General features: G+C 40.6%; 1 protein-coding gene across 2 annotated transcripts in view; it reads right to left on the bottom strand.

Moving 5' to 3' along the window:
• TXNDC11 (thioredoxin domain containing 11) overlaps nt 1-26,569 on the bottom strand; it is a 30,129-nt gene extending 3,560 nt beyond the window's left edge. Inside the window, exons 1-11 of one of the 2 annotated variants that reach the window (XM_074553149.1) lie at nt 26,303-26,569; nt 21,996-22,212; nt 21,179-21,276; nt 19,193-19,322; nt 11,880-11,973; nt 10,203-10,315; nt 9,058-9,258; nt 5,847-6,630; nt 3,280-3,425; nt 2,509-2,618; nt 999-1,079 (exon numbers count right to left, since the gene is read on the bottom strand). In XM_074553149.1, the coding sequence (XP_074409250.1) occupies nt 999-1,079; nt 2,509-2,618; nt 3,280-3,425; nt 5,847-6,630; nt 9,058-9,258; nt 10,203-10,315; nt 11,880-11,973; nt 19,193-19,322; nt 21,179-21,276; nt 21,996-22,212; nt 26,303-26,448 (2,120 nt within the window). In that variant the 5' untranslated portion in view covers nt 26,449-26,569. Of the gene's footprint in view, nt 1-998; nt 1,080-2,508; nt 2,619-3,279; nt 3,426-5,846; nt 6,631-9,057; nt 9,259-10,202; nt 10,316-11,879; nt 11,974-19,192; nt 19,323-21,178; nt 21,277-21,995; nt 22,213-26,302 lie in introns of those variants that run through there. The other variant, XM_074553150.1, reaches the window with a different exon arrangement.
• Nucleotides 26,570-26,770: the final 201 nt, after the last annotated feature.

The raw sequence follows: 26,770 nt of genomic DNA, 5'->3' as shown, positions 1-26,770 counted from the left end.
TTGTAATTACCATCAGCAGTTGCTCAGCTGACTATCAACTCCCACCCCAGATTAAAGAATCATGACATAATTTAGGCAAAAAATAGTCTATGCTAAATCAAAATTGACTCACTATATTGTGGCAATGTTTTATTACATCATCATCTATTTTTATTGATCAAAACCACAGCATGTATCAAAGAAGCTAAAAGGCTATTTGAAACAAATAGCAGAACAAAACATTAACAGCATGTGGTGGAAAGAAATTGAGAACAGAGTTAATTTGCAAAAATTGTCTCATAAGGCAAATGGATAAGAAGCTGCATTAAAAAGCCCTAATATGAGGCACCTTTATATCCAAAATGAATATCTGGCTACTCTAGTAGTCCTACAGGTACTACAAATACTATCAGATCCTAATTTTCTTGATTACTCACATGCAGCAAAATATAAAAAACACTGGAGAGGAAAAGCAGGAGCGAAAGCAATGACTAGAGGTAAGGTACCTTTATAAAGCCAGTTGGAACATTATAAAAATAATAATAATCTTAATAAAATAATCTTAATAAAAGTACTCAGTCTGTCCCTCCAGAGACTGTCTAGAGCATTACAGAGAGAGACCAAATGAGTACCTACGAAAAGAACCAGGGAACTGATCAGCTGGGGTTGCTCAGGACTGATACAAACAAAACTCACTCTGTATTGGATTAAAACATCAATGGCAAAACTTAGATTCAGAGATTTTGTGGTATGTAGCTGCCCAGCACCAGTAGACTGAATTCCCATTTGCTGATGGTAAGAGCCCTTGAGGGAGAAGGGTGGAAATCTGGGAGTGCTGGTTGGGTTATTTTGTTGTTTTCCTGGTGGTTTTTTTTCATTAGAATATGAATGTGGTAAGAATGCATCTACAGAAATGAATTAATCTTTGGCTTTTTTCTCCACTAAGACAAATAACCAGATAATTACTGCAGCTCAGTAAAACAGAAGTTAAAAAACCACAGGGACAAGAATTACTTTACCTCTGATGAGGAAAAAATAAAATGGTTGGGAGACGGTCTGTCATAAATTCCCAGGGAAGGTCATTTCGAGTCACATCAATTCTGTGAGGAAAAGACACACTGATGAAGAGAACAGGCAGATGAACAATCTGCATTTTCTTGTAAAATGCCATTTTAGGGATTGGGAAGAAGGAAATCTTAAGTATCTGTGAAATAAGTTTAAATGTGTTCTGCCAGAAATACACTGTGCATATGAGTCAGCAGAATTAATTACCAATATTCAAGCTGCTGACTCTCAGTTTAACAAATATCTGTGTGGGTTTTTCTCTCCAATAGTTCGTTCAATTCTGCAACTGCTCTCAACTGCCAGCAATTAAACCCCAGTTGCTCTCTGTGTACACACAGTGCACACACTGTGTACACATCTTCCTTCTGAGACAGACACACCAAACATGAGACAAGTTATTTTTAGTCCCTAATTTGTTCCTCAAGTACATCTCTTACTATTGTCCCCTCGAGTAGTTTTGGGAGTAAATTATTTTGCTTCTTCCAAGGATAAGCACATGCTTAAAGGCACTTTTTTCCCTAAAGCTCTGAGTAAGAAGGAACCCATGGTTCAACTGCTTGTTACTGTTTTCTTCAGAATTTTAGGGCTTCTTTTCACAAATAAATTTCTTATTAATTACAAATTATTATAGAATAAAACAGACAACCACATCAGTAATACTGCTGTGAAAATAATGGAGCAAAGGAGAGAACTTCAAAGTCAGGCAAGAGAATGGATGTAGCCTTGGGAACAGCATCACATCTGTGGCAATAAAGCCACAATGACAAACAGGGATAAAACCCCAGATTTTTAATTGATTTATTTTTTCTCTACATCTCATGCTCTCTCCTGGAGTAAGTTCAGTCAGAATCAAATAAAGATGCAATCAGAGCAGATGTTTTAAGTATTTAGGTATTATTATCACATACATCAACAAGAATGTTTCAGATGCACTGAAATGTTAATAACCCTGGAAACACCAAAGACAACAATGGGGTTTTTTACATATAATATGTATTTAACATATATATTAAAAATGTACATTACACACATGCATATATAGATATATTTCTGTAAATTGGTTTAGCTGGGGTAGAGTTAATTTTCTTTATCATAGGATGTAGACTGCCATTTTAGATTTGTGATGCAAATGATGTTGCTAACAAATACATATATATACACACACACAAATAGCATATTACTATTTGCTACAAATCACCACAAAGTTATGGATTCACTTCCTGAAATTAGGAAGTTTCAAGGTTAATTGCACAGTTTAAAAATTAATTTTAATGACTGCAGTGAGATTGAACACCACCAAATATATACAAAGGAAAACAAAACAATGCATTCAAAGAAAAATGAAGCCGATGACATTCACATCTATATTGCATGGTTATAGAGAGAAAAAAGTATTTATTTTCTAGGCTGATGACCTCAATGATCTTAAATTATTCTGGAAAGATGAAATTAGAATCTTTTTACCTTGCCACAGTGAAACTGTCAGGAGGCAAAAGCCGAGCAAGCTGAATAAAGATGTGATTAAGAGAAGCACAGAATCCACACCACTGTGCATAATACAGCAGCAAGACATTCTGGAAAATGAAATGGAGAAGAGTTGGATTATCTGTTGGAGGTAATCTGCAGAAAGCAGGACTAGCTTTCACACCATCTAGCATGGGAACTGTTGAAATGTGAAAGCAATTTTTTCCTAATAAACTTTATTGTAAGTTATTCACTGCTGCTCTGTGACTACTGAGTTAACACACAAAAATTATTGGGGAATTCTCTTTCCATAAAGTCAAAATGAAAAGATTTAGTTTAGGATCATTCCCTTTAAGTGAAAATGCACCAAACTTTACTACGCTTCCCAAGATTCTTTTGCAATCTTAAATTCTATATATCTAACACTGACTGTACACTTCATATGGAGGGAAAAATAATGTCCAGACTTCTGCTTTCTGCCTCTAACAGGCAAAGCAGGGCTGGGGCTGCTGGAAACCAACTGGAGATGCAGACATTCACTGCAGACTTGAATGACAATGGATTTTCCTTACTATCACGTATTTTACAAAATCAAGGCAATTTAACTGTACTCAGGATGACATCTGTTCTCATGGCATGCAATTGGAAAGCTTCTGAATTCTTAGCAACCACTGTATTTTATGTTTTAAGTAAGAAAAGCGTGTCAATATTAAACATGCCCTCGTTAAAATCCATCCCTGGTTGCAGAAGCTGCAGGGTGACCTGGGGTACCTTGGCACTCAGGAACACAGTCTGCTGGAAGGTGCTCGTGGTCACTTCAGTCACCACACGCTCCTCATCAAAATGGACTGAAGGGTCATCAACCAGATGCCTTTTCAAGGGACTGTAGAGAATGCTGAAATTTTTAATGAAGTTCTCTGAAATGAAATTGATACATATCAAAGTTATTACGGTTTTGCAGAGGTGATTTTGGCACTTTTTGCTTTAGAACTCAGACGAACTTACAGAGAAAATACAGACTGAAATCTGGTTTCATGTCATTAATTTCTGACAGTTTGGTATCAACTCTTGAGTAACCACAACTGATGTGAAAACAGGATAAAGCTTCACTGTTTGTTTTTTACTTTGCTCATTACAATCTTGTCACACTGGATTTTAATCTTGTGTCAATGTGCCATAATATTCTGTTCTCCTAAACACACCCCTGCTAAATCATAAACAGTAACCTCTCCATTTTTTAACTTCTACACATATTGAAAGGCTCCACTTAGTTCCACATTTATTTGCATTTTTTATTCCATTTTTAATTACTTTCTCTGTTATTCTTTTCTTTTGACCTTTAAACATCTGCTATTTCCATGCCAATATCACCCATCGACCACCTTCCTCTTGGTTCTACTTCCTCCTTAATTTTAAGATATTTAGCAAGTAGCTGGCCACGGGTAAAACCTTAAAATAAGCTCCAAAGCCCTCAATTACCTTCAGCTACACTACTCTGAGCCTGAACTACATTCTCGAAATTGCTGCAAGGCATCAGCAATATCCTTCTTTTCAACATGGATAGAGAAGTATTATTCTGTGCATTAAGAAATAAGCATATTTAATAATCAAGAAAAAAAGGTAAAATATGAAAAACATTAAAAAGAATTGTTTTATCAAATAGAAACAATTTTGTGCTTGTATTTCCAGCATAAAAACTAGGCCCAAGTAAAACTGGCACTTTTGTACAGACAAACAAAATAGCAGATCAACAAGTTTATCTCTGAAATGCGATCAGCAGTACATTTAGTTCTTTATTTACTACTCAGCATTTCATTTAAGTCTCACACCAGGCCAAAAGAGGCTTTTTTTTCTTTTCAGATCTCCAAACTTGGACTATGTAAGCATGATAAAATAGTACTGAAAGAAAGGGGTTAATTAAAATAAGTATTCCTGAATTTCTAGAAACCATCTGTAAAGACTGAGATCTGACAAGGGTATTAAGCACCCATCATTATGTTTTGATATTATGAAATATTAAGTCCAAATCTTAAGGAATTAAAACAAAATTAAAATAAAAAGCACAAAAATCCAATCATAAATCACAGACTCCTAGATAAAATACATAGAAGCAAAAGTTTTCTGGATGTTCAAATGATGGAATAGAAATGTACTGAATATTACTCTGCACAGAAACCCTCATCATGCTCAGGAAATCCTGTGACCTAAAAAATGTTTGAGACAGAAAGTACTGGGAGCACAAAGGGGAAGGAAATTTCTATGTCCTCATTCTGATCTTAATATTTCCTAAGCATCCTTTTACGGTCACTGAGGTTTTTGTTTGTTTTTGTTTGTTTTTGCAGTCTTTTCCTGGGCTGGGATAGACAGGATACAGGGCTGCATGTGATCCTTAATAAGAATATGGCCATTTATTCTATGTTGTCCATCTTTTTGTACTTAGATTTATGGCAAAAAGGAAATGTAATTGGTGCTATAAGAATTATAGTGATATATGTTCTTGAGCAATTTATTTTAATAGCTGAATTTTCTTCCATGTTTACTTACATAGCCAACATTAGGAAACTCAGTATTTTCTGAAGGTACACTCAGTTTTGCACATCAGCATGACAGGCAAATGCACACAGTTAGGAATGTTTTGTCTAATTCACAAACTTGCAAATAAATCAGAACTGCAATCCTTGAGTTGTTTTGTCAGGTTTGTTTTTGCTTTGTTTGTTTTTCTGGGTTTTTTTTCCCTCCTCCAATTCAGACAGGAAATAACAATAATTGGCAGATTTGGCCACAACCACTTCAGAGCTCTACCTTGCTACCTTGAAAACAGACACACTTTTCAAAATAAATTTAAAGCAATTTAAGTTGGTTTCAGAGGACAAGTGGATGGGGAAGTCTCTGCTGCTAAGTGGTCAGTATCTCCCAAAATTCTGTGATATTTTAGAACAGCTGAGCAAACACCAGCACCACCATTAATAAACAAGCATCTTCTGTAATCAGTTATTTTAGATGAACAGAGATTTTTTCCACACACAAGTTAATTTAGATTTTACCAGTTCCACCAATGCATGCAGTCAAGAATCACACATTTTAAGGTTCAATTCTTATAAAGCAAATTACTTATGGTATAAGGAACTTAGCTCTTATGTCACCTAGAATATGATTCTATTCTAGCCAACAGAATAATTCATAAATGCTTAGTTAACTACTAAATAGAATAGAATAAATTACAATTCACAGTGTTAACTTCACAAAGTAGTCTCACTTTTACAATGGCATTCAATTTTCCATTCCTGCTTGGAAACACAATTTTCTGAATGCAAGCATTTGTATAGTGAATACTGTACCTAGGGTAGGTCCAACAAGGGACTGATTCTGGTCCAGAACATAGTGCACTTCTTCTTTCAGGTCAACAATGGCAGCAAATTCCTTAAGATGAGTAGATCTTGATGCTCCTAGTCTCTCTGCATATATCCAAAAAAGATTTGAATCCAGTAGATAGAGATTCAAGGTTTTGTTGGTCCTGCAGCTCAGACCAGTAATGTTCATGCTACTAATATTAAGGTCAGGAATAAAACAATTCCTATCCTCAATGTGAGGAATAGAAAATTGAGTGTTATCTTTCTTCCCATGGGAAGAAAATGCTACTTTGGGGGTCTCAAAGATGGTCTTCTCAGAACTCATGAGACTTAAAAAATGCCTGTTTACTGTCCTGCAACATGCAGTGTAATAGCTAAAGGGACTATAGAAACTTAAGAAATTGCTGCATTCTATGGTATTTGATATTACTTGGAAAAAAGTATGTTCCTGGAGGTAGAAAGAGTCCAAAGCTGCTTCTATCTCTAAAAAGTTACAGTGTGGCACATGGACTTTATTTGGTTTGACACCAAGAGTTTGGTTAACACAGAGCTCACAGACATTGTGGGTTCTGGAGATGGAGTGCCACTGTGGAAGCACCACCGTGTTACAGCACGGGTACTTGGCTATGGGGAACGGGTCAGAGAACTCCAGCTGTGCATCTGTCACTGAGGAATCAAAAGCTGGTGAATCAGAGTCTCCTGCAGGCTGAAGGTCTGCCTCAGCTGCTTGGCTTTTATTACACTTGTGGTATTCCAAGGCCACTTTGGTAATCTTAAAAGAGAGAGAAAAAAATCAAGATTAACTGTACATAGTTCACCCAAATGCAGTTATCTTTTGCAGGTTCAACAACATTATATGCAATGAGAGATGGAACTTCAGAAACACTAAGCTGAACTAATCTTTGCTCTTTCAAAAAATTACAGAGGGCTCTGACTTAACAACAAAGTTGAATTTTCATATATTTCAGCATATAAACATGAATATATAGAACAACAAAGTCAATTTAAAATATTATTCAGTTCATCACACTGACTGCAAGGTCCTCCATGCAACAGATTTACTACAGTGCAATAACACTCCATGTTATGGCTAAACCCCACTACACAAAGCATTACTGAGTAGAGGTTCCTGAATTTCATTCATTTTCCAACAGGAGGAGAAAATACATGAAAGCATTCCCATATGAAAAGGGAATAGAGATTTCTTCTGGCACAGGTGGTAAATGGATTTTGTAACAATCACTGAGAGTGTTGAAGCAATGTTTGTATTCTCCCAACCACGGGCAGATAGTTGCAATACTCCAAGTGTATTCTGTACATTGTAACTTACTGGGAGAAGAAAGAAAATAAGTAAAAAACCAACCTGTCCCTCCATGCAAACACTTCTGTACTACATCACCAGTTTGCTTTTCATAACCAAGGGTAAACAAGCAGAGAAAAAGGGACATGTATGGACCATATAAGGAATTCCCTTTCTGGGAGACAAGTAACAGAACATGCAAGGAAGAAAAATGAGAGAGGAAGTTTGCTATCATTCTTATTAGCACACTAAACAAAATACAGAGCATCACATGCTGCTTACAGGAGAACAATTTGACAGAAACCATTTAAATTATCAAAAGTATGTTGAAATGCCACATCCTGGAGGGCTGTTGTGTCACAGGACCCTCAGTATTAATGTGGTCTACAGCAATGCTTTGTTACAGTCTTCTAGAATTAGCTGTTAGAAATTTTCATCCTGGAAAAGCTTAACTGAATACTTGAAAAAAACTTGGCCCCTCACACTGTAACCTAGCCTGGAGATCTGGACTACCTAAAGAAGCTTGAGAAGAGATTATGAACAGAAAACCAGAGGTGCAGTAAGAAATCTCATTTCAGCGAGCTGTAATCAGAAAAAAATTTTTGCTGTGAGATTTTTCAACATTCAACTTGAGAGCCTTGTTCTCTGCAACTGCCTTTCAGTCAAGTGGTTTCACTGCTTGATGAAACCCACAGGCTGGCTGCAGTAAACAGCTCTTCCCAGGGTAAACAAGTTGCATAATATCTCCCTGTCAAAGTGGAGCTATACAAGGACAATGGGATTATTTTGTATCTCATTTCACATTTTGATAAACACTGTTATTTAGCAGAATGAAATTTGAAATGGAACATCCACCTTCTGCTGCACTGATTTGGTAGAAATAAGTGGTGCCTGTTACTAGAATGTGTCATCTGTGACAAGCCCCACTGAACAAAGCCTGCCAAACAGAAGACAGGTTACTGCAAGAGTAATGGCAGTTCTTCTCCAGGCATACACTTCCCCAGTCCTATTTCACAGCAGTCTAGTGTACCTTTTATTGTGTCTATTTAGCTTGGCTAAATATTGTATAATAAGTTACTTTAATTTTTTCCTTATGGTTTCAGACACTGCAATATTCATTAGGCCTCCTTGTGGACACTGCACATTCCTGGACACAGATGCCATGTAAGTCAGCACTGTCACAAAAACTCAGCCCTGCTTTTGGTCCTTCACAAATGCTTGTCTGTTCCACACTGCTTAGAGCTACATGATCACACTGGGATGTGCAGCTTTGTGTTATACTAAATGGGATGATGGGTTCCAGACGGAAAAAAACCCTGAGACCAAAAACTAGTTTTCATCCAAGTTAATTTCCCTATCTCATTTCTCCACAGCCCCACAAATTCCTGTCCTAGGCAGTTCAGAGGAAGAGAAAATTGGAAGGTGATTAAGGAACACCCAGGATATAAAAATCAGATTGGCTCTGAGTAGTTTGATTGGGTATTTCAAATAACACTGTCTGGTTTTACAAAAGATCCACTCTTCATTGCACAAAGACCTCTGGAAGGACAAGAGAGCAGAAATAGAATGGGGTGGACAAAACACTCAAGTCTTCAGTTCCAGCTGGGAAAGATCTGCATCTCTTACACTGCACCCACCACAAAAAGTAGGAGGTCAAGGAAGAGTTGGATACTTGTTCTGAACAGCTGTTGAGTCAGGCAAAGGCACACTGTGTGAGATGCAAACCAGTGTAAGGGAGCTGTGATAACAGAGCATGAAAAAGTGCTTCTAAACAAAACCAGACACTTGGAACAGAGAGCTAAAATGAGGTATGTGTCACAATTAACCTCAGACCCCTGACCACAGCTCTCATGTTTTAGTATTTTTCAAGTAAAAAAAAAAACCAAAGATTGCACTTACTTCATCTAAAAGAGGATGAATTTCTGCTAGGGGATTATAAGGTATAAAGATGAGAAGTGCTGGTCCTTTCTTCAGCTCATTGTTTAGAAGAAGGCTTTTCCCACCATGAGGTCTCAGCCAGCGGATGAGCATCTCCCGATTTTCCAGAGCCCACTTGCAAATGTTCTCAGCAGTGAAGTTCATGATGTCTTTTGGATAGATCTTGGAGGGGGAAAAAACAGTTTTGTTCTCACTTGATTTAGTAACAAATGCAGTTCTTCAGTGTGGTTTGAGTTGTTACTGTGGTGATTAGAACTTCCTTTCAAAATGCATGTGTCAGCAAACTGCAGCATTTCATACAAGCTCTCCCTCTGGGAAAGCTTTCCAAATGCTCATCAGATTACAGTAACATCCACAAGCAAAAAGGATTCTATCAGAGAAGCTCCTCCTTCTTTTACTACATCTTTGCAATCTTGACTTTTCTCAATAGTATACATTTTCTTTGTAAGCAAAAGAGCTTTAAGCTGGTACCATCATTTATTTTAATTCATGTAAAGTTAGAACAATCTTCCCACTATTCAGTCACCATATTAACTCATTTTAAATCAGCCTTTTAAGACTCAAACATCAAGGCTGCATTTAAAACTGGTATTTCTCATTCCTGAATGCAAAGGAAAGAAATATATACTAAAAGGTGCTCACAGGTTCTAGGATCAATTTTAATATATTCAGGCAAGTTTATCTTAAGTAATTAGCAAAAAAAAAAAATTTTATGTATTTTATGCTATTTCACCCAAAGCCCTGTTTTCCATAGTCTCAACTGAATAAAATACACATCACAATACCTGTTTTACACTCATGGTGCCAGTGTGGCTAGGTAGTGTCTCTATGCCAAATAGTAAATCTGAAAGTAAGTATTTTCAGTCTCAACTTTTCAAATGCAGGGCACATGGATTAAGAGTTATTATAAATTAATTTAATTTAATTTGTGTGATTTGTCTAATCTGTGCCATGTTATACCTTTAAGTCAAAATGGAAGTTTTCACCATTCCTATTATTCCTCCACAAAATCATTGTCAATATCCTCATTCAAGTAGTTTTCTAACTGTGATCCCTGAGCATGCCTGTACCACGTCAGAGTCCCCACAGCACACAGCAATACTCACAAGAGATGTGTTGGCATGTCTGTGCAAATACACACTGCCAGAGTGCACCAGGGAGATCTCCTGTGCCACACGTCTGTCCGTGACCACGCCAAAGCGCATTGTGCCAAGGTAATCTGAAAGGTTTGCAGTCTTTGAAAACAATTACACACACTGACCTCCCCTGGAACACCACCCTCAAACCAGAACACACAACAGTGCTGGGTAAAGGCACAGAAATCTGTGAAGAGCTACTGCCAACACTGGTGATTACAGCAGAAGAAAGATGGCAAGAAGCACAAACATGTTCCCCTCCTGCACTCCAGGTACAGAGACCTTATTGAAGTGGAGGGAGAAGACCCCCCTTTGTTGGTTCAGCATCTGACTCCGTTTATTGACTCAATCAGTCACTTTTTATAACCGTGTTAATTAAGTTCATGCATATTGCAAAACCCGAGCTCACAATAGGTCAGAGATAACACACCAACCCCTCCTTTTGTTTCCAATACCAAGATTTGTGTTTTCAAAACTTACTTTTACTTTCCCAAAACAGCCAAAGATAGAATATCCACTTGTTATGAGAAAGCTGCCTGAGAACTCTGGTATGCAAGGTTCTCAAGGCCTTCATGTTTGTCACTTTTACTTGTAATTAAAAACAACCTGAGAACTTCTACTGTTTACAGAAACAGGCTGTGAGAATCTGCTCCTCACAGCTGCCTTCTAAGCCATTTCTGAAAAAATCTCCAACAAGACCTGTCCGTGTAACCTCAATTGTCCAAATTCTCCACTGGTTTAGGAAATACAGAATCTGGTACCACAAATGCACCTTGCTGTGGTTTATGGCATCTCAAAAGCCAAGATGATTCACATAAGGGAAAGGCATGAACATTAAGTGATGCACATTTACAGCAAATATGTATAATTTATAAATATATACTCTACATTTCTAAATATGTACACATAAAGAAAGACTGCTTATCTTTATGTTGCAAAGAACTAATACCATGTACAAATGTGAAAATCACAGAGCAAAATATAGAACAGGCTCTTTATCACATCAGTGGCACAGTAAAAAATAAGAATGAGTAAGTATGAATAAGAAAAAATGAGTATGAATCTCCTTCATTTGCTGACAGGAAGAAAAATTCAAAAAACATATTAATTTTCAACTTTAAGAAGGGTCTATCCCAAATTGATGACCCAAAAATGAGGTATCAATCATCACAAAGTTTGCATGTTTAAACACAATCAAGAGGGTTTGTATTTTAGATTATCAGTGGGAGAGAATTTAGATTTTAAGAGGGAGAGAAAGGCCCTTCTCAGGCTGCCTTGCAGCAGCTCTCTAACTCCAGCCATCACTGCATTCAGTTTCCAAGGGCTGACACAGTCCAGTCCATCCCAGTGCCTGTGACAGAGGACAAAGACTCCTGGATTCACTCTAACCAAGTGCCAGCCTGACTATGGCCCTGCAGCCACACGTGGGGGGCTGAGGGAACTCTCCTGGTGTAAACCAGGCTGATCACACTGTAAACCTCTTATGTAAGCAATCCTCAACTGTAATGAGACAGTCCCACAGGTAGAACACCAAGAAACACTCAGAAGGGATTAATTCCTAAGTTACAAAATATTGCAAAAAACTACTGAAGCACTTAGACATAACCCATTCACAGACACCTTAAATTATGAAAATAGAACTTTTACCTTTCTTTAATGAATGTAATGCTGATGTGAAGAATGTTAAATAACCAGGCGGTTGAGGTGAAGCATTGAACTCAAAAAATCCCACAACTCCAGGCTGAAACAATAAGAATTAGAGTTAATTAAGCCATTTTCAAGTATAAATATATGAGACTACAGTAAACACAACAGACTCTTAAAAGACAACAACGTTTACTGAAGAGCAGTCACTTTATGCTGCAACAAAAATTTTAATATTAAAAGACTGAATGGGAATCAGTTCTCATTGAAAGAATGAAGCTGTCATTCAAAAGCTCATGTAAGAGAGAGGGGCTTTATGGATGCTACATTTCTAATAGTGTTTCCCATGCTGAAGTTCACCAAAAACAATTAATATTTTCTTTACAACTACATTTTGAACCAGTTCCAGCACCAAGGTAAGAAGCATAAGCATCATAAAGGTTTTTTTAGAATTGGAATATCAAATACAATTTTTCAGAGTATAAAAGGCTTAAGCAATAACACTGTAATTGTTTATGTTGCACATAATTAGTATTTACACATGAATTCACACATTCAGTGTGTCAATACCTGACCTGCTAAGGTAAGTGATTATCCCATCTTTATGCTACAGTCACTGTAAATCCTTTCAGTATATCCTAAAGAGTCAGTGAGAGACCAACTGCACAAAAATCTGGAGAACTCCATATCCCACCTGCCTATCCATAAAGCTCTTCAAATTGCCAGACAGACAATTCCAAATTTAAAAGACTCATCCCAGAACAGGCCTACTGATTTTTCCAGGTGAATGACTTCCTATTAAACTCAGGAGAGAATCTGGGAAAGCTGACTTGGAAAAAAGAGGTACACACTAGATTTTTTTCATTCCAATATTTCATTGAGCTTTGGTTTTAAATTTTTAGAAATATAATCCATTAAAAATTACTATTAATTATGTTTGTGACTCATCACTCAAATGGGCTTAACTAACTTTCAGGACAGACTAAGTGATGGCATTTGGTTATTTGGTGTTATTTGTTCCTCATTTCCAGCAGTGCAAACAGAAGGCATTTGACACACAAAGCAAGAGCACTCCAGGGACTGCTGTGGAACAGAAGATTCCAGACTCACCTGGCACCCATTGTGTGGCAAATACATCCTCACAGGAGGATTTTCATTTGGTACTTCAGAGACTGCTTGTTTTTTTTTTAGCTCTATATGTAAAATTTAAATTTCTTTTTAAAACATGAACATACATTTACCTGTTATTATTAATATGAATTCAGTGATTCATATCAGCCTAACACACTGATCTAATTCAGTACAATTAGCAATCTTGAAGATGTTCACCAATAACAACAATTCCCATTCCAGCTCATGACTTCTCTTTTTAGACATGAATCCTCTTTCATGGATGAATGCTAACCATAAACTCCTTGTTCATAAAGATTCTTTGTGAGGTACCCCAAAAAAATTATCAATAACAAAAATGAGTTACAAGCAATTAGAGAAATTGCTGCACCAATAATTACCACGAAGAAAATAAAAACAGAAATAAAATAGTAGCCAAAAAACACAGCAAAATAATAGCACTCAGTGTTCTTTTTCAAACAACATACAGGTTAGTAATTAATGATCATCTTTTTCTCTTAGTTCCAAACTAAGACAGTAAAAAGAAATAATTCCTTCTAAAAGACTTTGAAAGCGTTCAACTGAATGAAAATAAGGAGACAGGTAAGATAATCAAAATTTTAGCTTCCCATTGCCCAGGACCATTTTTGAATACTAATCTTGTACCAAGTGAATTCAGGACACCAAACAGTGAATGAAAGGAAAGTCAGAAGTGACAGTAAAATGTGGCAAGAAGCCAGAAGTCAGATGCAGAAGTATTTATAATGTTATTTAAAAGGTAACATTCTGATTCAGAGAGACAGTTCTGCTTTACACTAACAGAAGCTTAAGATTTCCAGATTGTGAATAATGTTTCCCAAAAGATAATTTTTGTAAATTGTTTTTCAATTTTAAAAAATTGTAGTTGGAGAATATATGCTACTATACACTACTATATATACTAGTATTTACTAATGCTCTATGCCTAATCAGTAATCTGGTTAAATAAAGTCCTTTTAATCATCATCCCAGACCAGTGAAAGTTTTTGCCCTGTTACAGGGTCCAATTATACATAGGAGGAAAGGGACCTAATTACTGTGTTTTTTCTCAAGTACCAAGAAAGTTTTCCTGCCTGTAAGAATGAAGTTTTTAACAAGACTGAATGCTTCCAGGTACTGCAATTGATAACAATTCTTGCTCTGTACAAGTGAGGTTCAAGTCTCACAGAACAGGTACCTCAATGTGAACAAGAAGTTCTTGGTATGGAATACAAGCAGGCCAAGAAGAGCTGAACAGCAACAACTCCCACCTTCTTCCATGTAAGAGCCTCCAAAACTCAGGAGCAGCTGGAGCAAACAGTTGAGGAGGAATCTACACCCAGTGTGTTACTGAGGAGCAGCAGGGTGCAGCTCTGGGTACCCACCTTCATGTGAGCACTCAGGAGCCATCAGCTGGAGCTGCTGCTAAGCCAGAGGAATGAACACTGACATGTCCAAGGGTGCTCAGGAGCATTAGGAGCATGGGCACTGCTAGAGTGGAGCTTGCTGCAGCTCTTCTTTCCAGGAAATGATTTCCAGTCCCTGTCTCAGACCAAGTGTCTGTAGGAAGGGCTTTGGAGCAAACCTGAGGATGTCCATTAGTGAAGAGTTCTTAGTGCTATCTCCTAATGAAACTCACATATGGAAATACAAAATCATTAATTGTAGGGAAGCCTATTTCTTGCTTGGTTCCTACACCACAGGAATGGAAAGTGATGTGGGATATAATTAAATCAAGTAACATCACAACAATTACCAAACAGCAAGTTCATGGAAACTTTAAGAATGAACAGAGATTTTCAGATGGTTCATTTTTATTGGAGAAAAGCTGGCAGTGTTATTACTGAACCATGCCTCAAACCTATCACAGCTTGTAGAAGGAATAAGCAAGCATGTAGATGACTCCATGCAGCAGGCTGTAATTCCCTGAAGTCTAGAAGTTACCAACCACTCCTGAAGAAACTAAGATGATAAGAAATAACATGGAAGGCCCTTTTCCAGCTTAGGAAAGTAGGAAAGACAAAAAACATTTAGAAATTATTGTTTTTCAGCAGTCAAAGATAGCCAGCCAGGATGTGTACTGATACTCAAGCACCTCAATATTTCCATATTGAGCACTTTAGAAAAGGGTGAGTAACAACACTTGCAAAGGTTGATGGGAGTCACTGAAATTACAACTGCCTTGAAGAGTTTTAGAAAGGCAGCATTAAATGACTGTGAGGGAAAAGCTCTGAAATTTAAAGGCCAAAAAAAGTGAAATGATGGGAACAGAAGATATGAAAAAAAACCCAGCTACTAATTAGTTTACAACTGCATAAATGTTTTTAATACTCCATCTACTTCTATCCAAATTTGTAATATTAAAAAATGTTTTGGTAAGGGAGGTGATTTTTTTTTCAGACTCTCAGGCTTGTGCAGGCAGGCAATTCCTGCCTCATTTTATCTGTGAGCATGGGAAGGCCAACAGCAAGAGGAAAGGAATGTGTCTTGTCTGGGGAACAGAAGAACCAATATTACATACCACTATGTCTGTACTGTAGAAATGCAAAGAAACTGTTCACTGAGATTAAATTTACATTTAACATCATTTTCCAATGATGTTAAAATCATTGTGTACCCAGACCTGAAAGCAAATTTTCCCACCATCATTTAACATAGGCACCACATGAAAGCCAGCTGAATGTCTGTCTGTGTCAGATCTACCCAGCTGCTGATGCTCAGGAAGCATTCCTACACAAAGAGGGCAAAGCAGGAAGCTGACATGTTGAGAGACACAGCAGGCACCTCCCAGAGAGACCAAGTCCTCTCCTAATGCTCCTGAAGCCAGAAAATGATGGATTCCCTGAGCACCTTTAATATTCATAAATAAGTGAAGCTTTTTGTCTAACTACAGTGGCTTCCTGTTTCCTCCTCTGTGCCTCAGGAGGCTGAGGCCATTTCTGGCAGCTGGGGCAGTCAGATGAGGAATGAGACGCGCCAGTTTGGATTAAAATGAAACTGTTACATCTCTGCAGTTAAGAAAACAAAAGACATTTGATTACAGGTACTCACAGGTACCTTGAGTTATGGCAGAAACTGCACATCTTCCTGCTCATGATTTTAACTGCTTTCCAAATGGCACACTTTCCTTGCTCTCAAAAATTAATTCGTATCCATTTCTAGTTTTACATCATTCCACAACCCCCAGAGAATGCAGGAGATCAACTTCCGAGTCCTCAACCAGGTTTTTTCCATGGGGATTGAGCGCCCTCTAGTGAGAGCAACTGGCATGTCACGACAGTCGTGATTCGGTCGAGGAAGGAACCAAAGACCAAGTAACAAACACCATCGGTTCTTACATTTAACTGGATTCTGTTCATCAGGATCTCTTCTGGTCTACAGAACCCTTTTGCTACCAGAACACAGGACTGAAAATTAGATAGTGATGATGACAAATCTTGCAAATTATTTTGAGCTTGAAATTAATTAGCTTTTCAGTGAAATCATAAAAACACAATCAACCAGCAAAGAGTTGCCAAAGTGCCCAATAGCAATCCTTGACAGTCCTCTGTCCTTTCCCTTCTGCTAAAAATTAGTGGGTTTTATACAGAGAAGATCAAAAGTCAAAAGAAGACACTAGCCAAGGGTCTCAAAATAGCAATTAGTTTGTGCCATACATGTCCCAACTGCCCATAATCTACTCTATTCCCCAAACTTTCTCCCTTAAACACAGGATTAACACCTGGATTGTATCTTCTCCTACAAAAGGTATTAATTCCTAAACTCATAGGAAAAACATTGTAAAACATTCTCATTTCTGACAGAAGTGATGAAACAACCTGTTTATTTCCAGTTTAAAACTAACTTTTCCTTTGTGACTATGGCTTTCTCTGCCATCTTCATAAACAATTATGTTTCTTTCATCTTATCTGTATCTGCTACTTTTGTATCCCCTCCTTCCTCTCTTGCATAAATTTACAGAGACAAGAAAGACACTGAGCACCTTGAGCCATGGTCTGGGACAGAACCTCAGGCAGGAACGACCATGGGGCAACATGAACAGAAACAGCCTCTACCAAAAAACCAACAAATGCTGAGCCTAAACAGCAACTCAGCTCTTGGAGCCACAGAATTTCAAGCACAGGAAGGGGGGAAAATCTGAATGCAGAAACAAAAATATCTGTTCAACTGCTAAGCAGTATTTAAAAATATCTTTGTTGCTCCTAAATTTGTCTTTTATCTTAGTCTTTTTCCAGTGGAAGTGCACCTCTAACTGCAAAGCAAATTTAAGCTTAATGACAATATGCTCATTGGTAACCTTCTGCAGTCTACCAAGAAATAACATAACACAAACCAAAAACCAAGCATGGCTTTCTTCTAATCTCTGCAAGAGGCAAAGAAATGTTTCAGAATTTTAGAATAGCAAAACTGAAGCGATGGAAGGACAAGAGAATTGCTTGTGATCACAGAAAGTACCAGCACCCAGAGACAGGCCACAGCTCACTACTCCCAACTCACAGTCCCCACTTAAAATACTGGAAAAGCAAAGGCAGTGGTGGCTCCTGGTATGAACAGCACAGCCCCTACCAGAGAAACTGCCAGTGTGTGTCCCCTGGGCTGTGGCAGCTGCCACTGAGCAGCACAGGCCGTGCCCCATCCTGCAGCACAGGCCAGGCCCCATCCTGCAGCACAGGCCAGGCCCCATCCTGCAGCACAGGCCAGGCCCCATCCTGCAGCACAGGCCATACCCCATCCTGCAGCACAGGCCATACCCCATCCTGCAGCACAGGCCTGGCTCCATCCTGCAGCACAGGCCAGGCCCCATCCTGCAGCACAGGCCAGGCCCCATCCTGCAGCACAGGCCTGGCCCCATCCTGCAGCACAGGCCTGGCCCCATCCTGCAGCACAGGTCAGGCCCCATCCTGCAGCACAGGCTGTGCCCCATCCTGCAGCACAGGCCTGGCTCCATCCTGCAGCACAGGCCTGGCTCCATCCTGCAGCACAGGCCAGGCCCCATCCTGCAGCACAGGCCTGGCCCCATCCTGCAGCACAGGCCTGGCCCCATCCTGCAGCACAGGCCAGGCCCATCCTGCAGCACAGGCCATACCCCATCCTGCAGCACAGGCCTGGCTCCATCCTGCAGCACAGGCCAGGCCCCATCCTGCAGCACAGGCCAGGCCCCATCCTGCAGCACAGGCCTGGCCCCATCCTGCAGCACAGGCCAGGCCCATCCTGCAGCACAGGCCAGGCCCCATCCTGCAGCACAGGCCTGGCCCCATCCTGCAGCACAGGCCTGGCTCCATCCTGCAGCACAGGCCTGGCTCCATCCTGCAGCACAGGCCTGGCCCCATCCTGCAGCACAGGCCTGGCCCCATCCTGCAGCACAGGCCAGGCCCATCCTGCAGCACAGGCCAGGCACTCAGTGAGCAGCGCTCTCACAGGCTCTGCTCCAGCCCCAGACACTGCAGGGCCCCCCCATGCTCTGCCCACTGCCACAGCACTGATTTGTTGATCAGGTTTCCACACTGCTCTCACAGCTTGGGCTTTAGTAAGATTATGGTACTTCTGCACTGTGCACTGTGAGAATCAACAGTTATAAAGGGATTTTAAATGGCTCTGTTGTAAGCATATTTTGTCTGACTGGAAGTTATTATTCCACCAGTATTGCTACTAATCTCATCACCCCTGAACACAAGAGGCAAAAATGAATAAAACAACATGTACCAGTGGATTAAAATCATCAAATTACCACATACAAAGTGATTAGGAGCCCTTGCTTCAACTGGTTTCATATTTGTTTTCAGTTAAAAGACTTATCCTACCAGAAAAGCTTACTATTCTTTAAAAATTAATGATTATATATTTCTCAAATGCTGTGCCAACTTAGACCACAAGATTTTTGTGAAAAGATTTCTCCCTTCTTTCTTGTTCGTACTTAACAGTTTGGTGAGATAACAACTTTGTTGTCTCTACATACTAAATTTACTAATGTAAATTAAGAGCATCACTAGATCATAATAGTAACTATACAGGGAATCAACATTATGAATTTGTCATTTCATATTTTAATGATTTTAACAAATTTATAGGGTACTGATTTCAGAATCCTGAAAATAAACTAGTACTTTGGAGCAGATCAAATTTAATCCTTAAACAAGTCAAACTCTTTCTGAACCACAGTGGTAAAGCTAGAGAAGAGAGACAAGTACCTCATAATTTGAGAGGAAATCTAGTAATTTTGATCGAGACGAGATGTAGAGTAGTGGTGTCATCACCCGGCGAACAAACTTTTCAATATAAACAGCACTCATAGGGCCTTTGTATTCAATTGGTCCAAAACTAGTACCAAAAAAAATAACAGAACATTAAGACTTAAATGAACAGTAGAGAGTCCCTCCTGGGGGTGGCAGATAGGAGTTATACAGACAGCATGCTCAGCCTCTAGGGAACTGCTCTCTGTTTTACCAGTGGTGATGAGGGAGCTGTGTTACCAGAGGGAAGCTCCAGAGTATCTGTGGAAGGGGCAGAGTGTTGGTGATATGGAGGGATGGAAATCACTTCTGAGTCCCATTAAAGAACTTGGTAAAACTCAGATATAAATTACATGACCATATACATATCTTTCCACTTCTTCTGAAGTAAACACACGAGACTTAAAAATACAGATCTGAAAAATGTCACTATTTTCCCTTGTTATTCAGTGTCTCAAACCGTCAGTCTGAAAAGGTGCAATGTTTTTACACAGGCTTTTATGAGCAGCAAACAGTAAAGCAGGGACAAATTCAGTTGCACTGCTGATGAAGAGACTCAGCAAAGCTCCAATTTCCCCTTCAGCCATATGATAAAAACAGCTCACACAACGTTAGTGCTAAAACAAGGTGGGCTGGAGCTTGCAGCTGTGAATTCCAGAGGTTGTCTTCCTAATTATAAATGGACTGGACACAGCATCATTGTCCCACATGAAATCAAACACAAAGAGCATAAAGAATTAGTCCATTTCCACTGAAGAATTTAATGTGATGCATTTTTAATGTAGCTTATACATACAGATACACTGCAAAATACCCAACTCACACTGAGATACCTGTACTGAGGTGCTTCAAAATGGTCTCCTAGAGCCCACTAGACCATTCTACATTCTACATCAGTTTATTACAGACCTCTGTGTTCACAGCAATACTCACTGCTCAGCACGTCACATGCCCAGGGCACCACATGTGAGGTTTAGTATCTGAGGCATGAGGGTGCACTGCCCTTCAGGATTTTATGAAGTATCAATAGGGATTTACACCTCATCTGGTTACAGCTCTGTTTAAGGTTACTGACGATACCAAGTGCATCCATTCACTGTGTTGTAATTTCAAGGTCAAGTAAGTTTCAGTCAAAGTACATCCAAGTGGGATTGTAGGGTTCTTTTATTACAGCTTGAATTATTATACCAGTGTCTCGTGTCTATTACACGGTCAGCTAACAAAGACCAGGACTGTTCCTCCTCAATGCATAAATTCCCCCCAAAAAACAAAATCAGCCTCTGTAATGAAAGAGAGCTGCAGTTCAAGACTAGTAAAATAAAAGGTAAAATACAAGGGATAAATACTTTCATGTAGTTTTAAAAACTGTGTTTCCTTACCTTCTGCTCCACACAGAGAAAAAAACAGATAATACATACATATATTAAAAAATAAAAGTGAGGGTATATAAAATTTTATACAATGATATCTTAGCTTTGGGGAAATAAAAAAGTGAGTGCAAAGTTCAAAATTAGAACAAGGTCTTCGCTATGCAGTACAATTTAAATATGCACTTAAATTCCACTAACTTCAACAACCCTTAGGTACACTCTTTAATGCTGCCATAAATTAGGACCAGTTGTTATAATCCATCCAGGGAGCAAGCAGACATCTGAAATTAATATGTAACAGTGAATTCTTTTCACTGGAGGCAGAAGTTCCAGAAGATGTACAGGCAACCCAAAATTTCCATAAGGATGAAGAACTGCCCAGTGTGCCATTTAACTGACAATTACAGCCCTATCTGGCACTTGAGCAGCACACAGGATGAGCTCACCTAGAATCTACCCAAAAACTATTTACTGAAGCCAGAAATGTAACATTTTCAAAATGCAGCACTTTATATGATACCTCTGTTTCCCAAAAGAACAATAAAAAACCTAGACTGTACATATGAAATCTTACCTTTGATGGTACAAGTGTATCACAGGAAAATAAAAGAAATGCTTCTGCTTCCTGCATTTCCCCTGGTTCCACCAGCAATTTACAGCCACAAACAGCACCTGCAAAGCAGGTAAAAATTTACAGCTAACAAAGTACATTACTGTGACCTACTTTATCCAAGATGTACTTGATGTACTTTTTCCAATCCATTTCATGCGATATTTTCAGGGCCTTTTCAACTCAGTATTCCATATCTGTCACAGACAGACTTTTTAAAATTCTTTTTGTCATTTTGCAACAGGAATCCTTTTGGTCACCATTCTTTCTAGCTTTTACACCTCTTAATCTAAATCCTTCAAATTTATTCATTTAATCATAACCCACATTAATTAGTTTTTCTGCAGAGTGGAGCTCAACAAGTGGAGGTTTAGGACAGCTGTGCCTGTGAAATACTCACAGGCACTCACCTGTTTGAAAGTACTGTTATGGTTACAATATTTATATGATTACCAGTATCTCCAAGAATCCCAGAACTGGAAGCAAACTCCAGGGAATTTCTGTCTGAAGGCAGGTGAACAAATCTGAAAACACTTTACAACAAGAAAGTTGTAGCCTTCCCCATTTAAAAGCAGATATAACAGACAACGGAGCAGGAACCACAGGCTGTCTCCATTTATTGTACCACTCTGTAAGCTAAATTAAATTTATGACTGATGAGTTTCCTTAAAATGTGAGTGTTCAAGTCCTACTGTTTCTCATGAGAAGACGACAACATCATCAGCTTGGACACTGAAAAGCTACCAGGTGATGTTTAAGACTGGTACTTTCTCAGAGTTACCTGGTCTGACAGCCTGCTGGCCACGTGCTCTATCTCCCCCCTGGCAGCGATGGACTGCCCGCACCAGGGCGCGTAGAAGAAGTAGAGCACAATCTCCGAGTCCCGCCGGAGCTGCTCTGCGTAGTCCAACTGCCCCCGGAACAGATCAACCACTGCAGACCTCGGGGAGAAAAAATTCACTGGAAGCTTCGCTGGCATTGTTACATCTTTTGCTCGGCTGCAGGGAGAAAATGAAGTGTGGTTATTGAGACTGCACAGCAGCAGTTAAAAAAGGGTGCCCAAAGCCGTAAGTTTTACTCTTAGCAAAAGTCACACAATGACAAGATTGATGCAGAATGACTACAGTTTATGTTATCTGAGTTAGCTTCATGAAATACTATAAAAATCTAAAGATTACCCTTCACAAGCTTTAGAAAGTCACACTGTGATACCATGCACTGTGCTTATAGGTATGTTAGCTCACACTCTAATGGCTGGTTGCTGTAGAGCATAAAATTACCAGGAAGAGTGATTTCTTTTGATTTCTTCCCTGGCCTCATCCTCTTTTAACACTTGTACTTTAGGTAACAGCAGCCTGATAAGAAAAGAGATACTGGTCATAAAGTTTTGTGAGCCTATTACCCAGCCTTATGCTTTGTTTTACAGTATTCTATACTACCTTTGCTTTATATTCTGTTAGGAAAAGATATATAAATGTGCACTAGTTTATTTTACTGATCAGAGGAGGGACTGCAAACTGCTCAGGGCACATCACAGTATAAACAAATAGTCTAAATTTAAAGAGATTATGAGATGGAGTTTTTTAAGAGAAATCAGATTGGCCACTAAGTAATACAAAGAAATAAACCAAATACTCAGGAAACCCTTTCTATCCAATCAGCAACCACACAATCCAGAATTTGGGACTTCCCAGGTGTTCAGAAGTTGCCATGGTATAATTTGCCATAAACACAAGTGAATGTGTGACTCTCTTTTTATACAGTCTTCATTTTAAAATTTTTCCCTAGCTATATTTACACTAGAGTAAGCCAGACTGAAAACTGGACAACACTGTCATGCTCAATTTTGCCATGGGTCATAACAGGACTGGAAGTTTTAGGAAAGACTGTGTATTTCTTTACTTTGTGTGCATTTCTTTTACTTTCTTGCAATAAAAAGCTACTATAAAAATCTTATTATCTGATATTTGATCCTTGTGAGGTTAAAAGTTTATTAATTGTGATAAAATTATTGAGCCCTGAACACTGTCAACCTCATATATTAAGCAACCTCCTAAAAACTCTGCCACACTTTCAAACTTTACAATCTATCTAATTTTTAAGAAATATCTTTGTCTTTATAATACAGCAAAAAACTATATTGTAGCTTGTCTCTCATTTCCAGGCTACTCACTTAAGCTTTAACATTTTAGAATTGCCCTCAGTACATATCACAAGTTATAAAAATTCTTAATTTGTATATAAAATTGCTTCAAAATCAAATCTTCAGAATCAGAATTTTGAAAATTTTAAATGGTTCCTCCTGTTTATAATTCATTAATTCATCCAGTCGCAACATTATGTTTTTACACAGATTATCAAAAATCTACTTTGTTCTATGGACTTCTACCTGTGTTCCTTCCCTTCTCCCCCAGCCACCATCTCAGCAACTCCTTCCCAACCCTCAAGTTCTTCAGACACCAAGACCTAAAAATTAGATAATGAATTGGCTCCAAATTTTAAGAATGGGTAGAACACATCAGCAGAAACCCCGTGACATGAGTGAGTCAGAAACTACACGACTACCTTCAAATATGACAAAACCTGCAGTAACTATTAAAATTAAAATATAATAAATCAATAGCTAACAGCTGCTTAAGGAGATTTGCTAAGTAGTGTCCTCCTCTGCAATACCAAACACATAACAGAATACCTTGACTAATTTCCCTAAGAAAATCCCTAAAATTTACACACATGTAAACTGAGGATTACATAAGAAACAATTACATAATAAGCACAAACTGTTTATTAAAACACTGATTGTGCTATTGAGCTGCTGCCAGAGCCTACAAAAACTTCAGCTTTCTATGAGAACACCATGGTAATAAAAGGGAAGCATATACAAGTGCCAACAGGACCAGCAGCCCCTTTGATTGCACAGTCCTGAGAGTGGGCTTGTTTTAAAGACATTTGCATAGTGCCAGAAATAATTCAGGTTCTAGACCACAGGCTTTCATACCAACCCATGTTAGGTCAGGTCTCATTTGGCTGTTCCTTGAGTCACTCTAAACTTGCAAGACATCAAATCCCACTAATGGACTGCCTTGCAGTATAGGAATTTTCCCGTTCTGTACTTTTTATCCATTGATATAGAAAGTTATATATTGTAAGAACCAATGCCCTGGTGCTGTGCCTTGCTAGTAAATCACACTGACATGTGGTGAGAAACTATGCCCTGTGCTTATAGTTAGCATGTGCAATTAACCATGCTCCAAACTTCACAAGGAATGTTTACACCTAATTTTCTATATTTCTGACAGCAACCAAACAGGGAATACCTAACTGATATTAGTCTATTTAACCACAATCTGAAAAGCTGAACCCCATTAACCAAACTTCTAGATTACAAAGTAGTGAGAACCACATTCCAATCACATTCCATCGGTGAGCTTTCAAACACAGTTACAGTAAAATGAAAGGAATATGGAGGTTTTGAATACAGGAGAGCAGGAAGCATCATTGTAAGTACAAAAAAAAAGTATTATTTTCTTAGTAATGTACCACCAGGGAGGTCATTATGTTCAGAAATCCTTCACCACACATTGTGAAATACGGCAAGAGCTTTGCAATTTCATCTACATTATCAGGTCACTGTGAAATACAGCCTCCTGGAATGGAGGCACAGCTCCTCTGAGGCACTCACTGACAGACTTAAAATTCACTCTGATTCTAGTAACACACCCTTTGTGGACAGGTAAGAAAAGAAAGCCTTAGCATTTCTCAGATGCATTACTTGTGAATCAAGTGTTTGTGGAACAAAATTTGTCAGATGCTGGGGAACAGGGACATAATCAGCACTCGCAGCCTTCTCCTAATCTCAAAATTAAACCCCAAGTGCAGTAGGTGTTCTTAATATAGTGTCACCTGGAGCACGTAACAGTCACACTGACCTAAAACCCATGCAGAATATTTAGAGCCTGGTTTAGGCTCCAGAACCGAGCAGCCTGTGCCCACCGCTCTGCCGCTGCTCCCCGCCCTCCAGTACAAACATGCCCTGGCTCCACGTCCACCAGCTCCGGGCAAACAGGAACTGCAGAGCCCTTGGCAAAGAAGGAAGTTCCAGCTCCCAAGAGGAGCACCACCAGACTGGGAGGGAAACCACGAAACATCTTCGTGTCCGAAGCAGGTGCAGGCAAAGGGATGATGTGACAGCAACACCTGAGCCAGGACAGACTCGTTTGGCCCCGCCGATGCCGAGAGCGCTGAGGGCAGGGCAGCGGCCCAGAGCCCGCTCGGCGGCAGCGAGAGGTCCCAGCCACCTCCGGAGATGAGCAGAAGCAGCTCCATCTCAACAACGTGCCTGTCACAGGGCCACAGCACGGGGCAGGCTGGAAGAGACCACAGCAGCTCCTTTGGTTCCACCTCCCCGCTCAGGCAGGGCCATTCCAGAGCACATGGCAGAGGATTATGTCCAAACGGTTCCGGAATATCTCCAGAGAGGGAGACTCCACAGCCTTACTGTACAATCTGTCCTAGTGCCCGGTCACTAACGAAAGAAGTTCTTCTTCTGGTTCAAGTGGAATTTCCTGGGCATCAGTTCCTGCCCATTGCCTCCTGTCACATTCCTGAGCCCCACCGAGCAGAGAGCCTGGTTCACTCCCTGACACCGCCCTGCATACCCTGATGCTGCCTTCAGAAGTGGGTGCCCCGCGAATCTGCCGCCACAGCACGACACCCGCGGTGGGGCAGGATGTCTCTAAAACACTCCGCTGCCTTCCCACCCACGTTCTTATCGCCCCTGCTCGCCCCGCTGCCATCCTGCTGAGGGAGACATGGCTGTCCCCCCGACACGCGACCGGTCCCAGCCGCCCTGAGGACCGCACGTGGTGGGGCCCGGGAGGAGGATCCGTCCCCCAGCCCGGGGATGCCCGTGCCCGACGCGGCCCGGCCGCAGCGGATACACGGCGCCGCTGGGCGACCCCGGCCCTCCAGGCCCAGCCAGCGGCTCTGCCCCAGGCCCCGGAGCAGCACCGCCTCTGGGAACGGCGGCGGACCGGCGGCCGCTCCCCCCTGGCCGAGCCCCGGGTCCGCCCGCTCCCCCGCCGGTACCTGCAGGTGACTTTGAGGGCGATGAGGAAGGCGCAGCCCAGCACGATGGCCGCGCCGCACAGCAGCTCTGGCCGCCGCGCCATCAGGGCGGCGCGGGGCCGCAGTCGCGGGGCAGCCGCGTCGCCGGGGCCACCGCACACCGACATGGCCCGGCCGAGGGGGGCAGGGCCGCGGGCCCCGAGCCGCTCCCGCTCGCACACGTCTCCCACCGCCCGCCCGTGAGGCGCGCCGGGCCGGGCGGGGCGGCCGCTCCTCCCGCCAACCCGCCGCCGCCACGTCCTCCCGCCCGAGCAGGCGCACAGCCCGCCCGGCGCTCCGGGTCCTGCCCGCGACGCCGGGTAAAGCGGGACGGTAAACGAGTGGCGTGCTCGCCTCCTGCGCTTGGCAGCGGGAGGAACGGGACGGCGATTGCTGTGCTCGCTTCCTGCTCTCAAATCGGCACCGTTACCAGGCCCCCGGCCGGGATCA

Source organism: Zonotrichia albicollis, chromosome 16 (genome assembly GCF_047830755.1).
Source record: "Zonotrichia albicollis isolate bZonAlb1 chromosome 16, bZonAlb1.hap1, whole genome shotgun sequence".
Classification (NCBI taxonomy): domain Eukaryota; kingdom Metazoa; phylum Chordata; class Aves; order Passeriformes; family Passerellidae; genus Zonotrichia; species Zonotrichia albicollis.
Note: the sequence above shows the minus strand (reverse complement) of the source record. Positions and strands in the feature narration are given on the sequence as shown.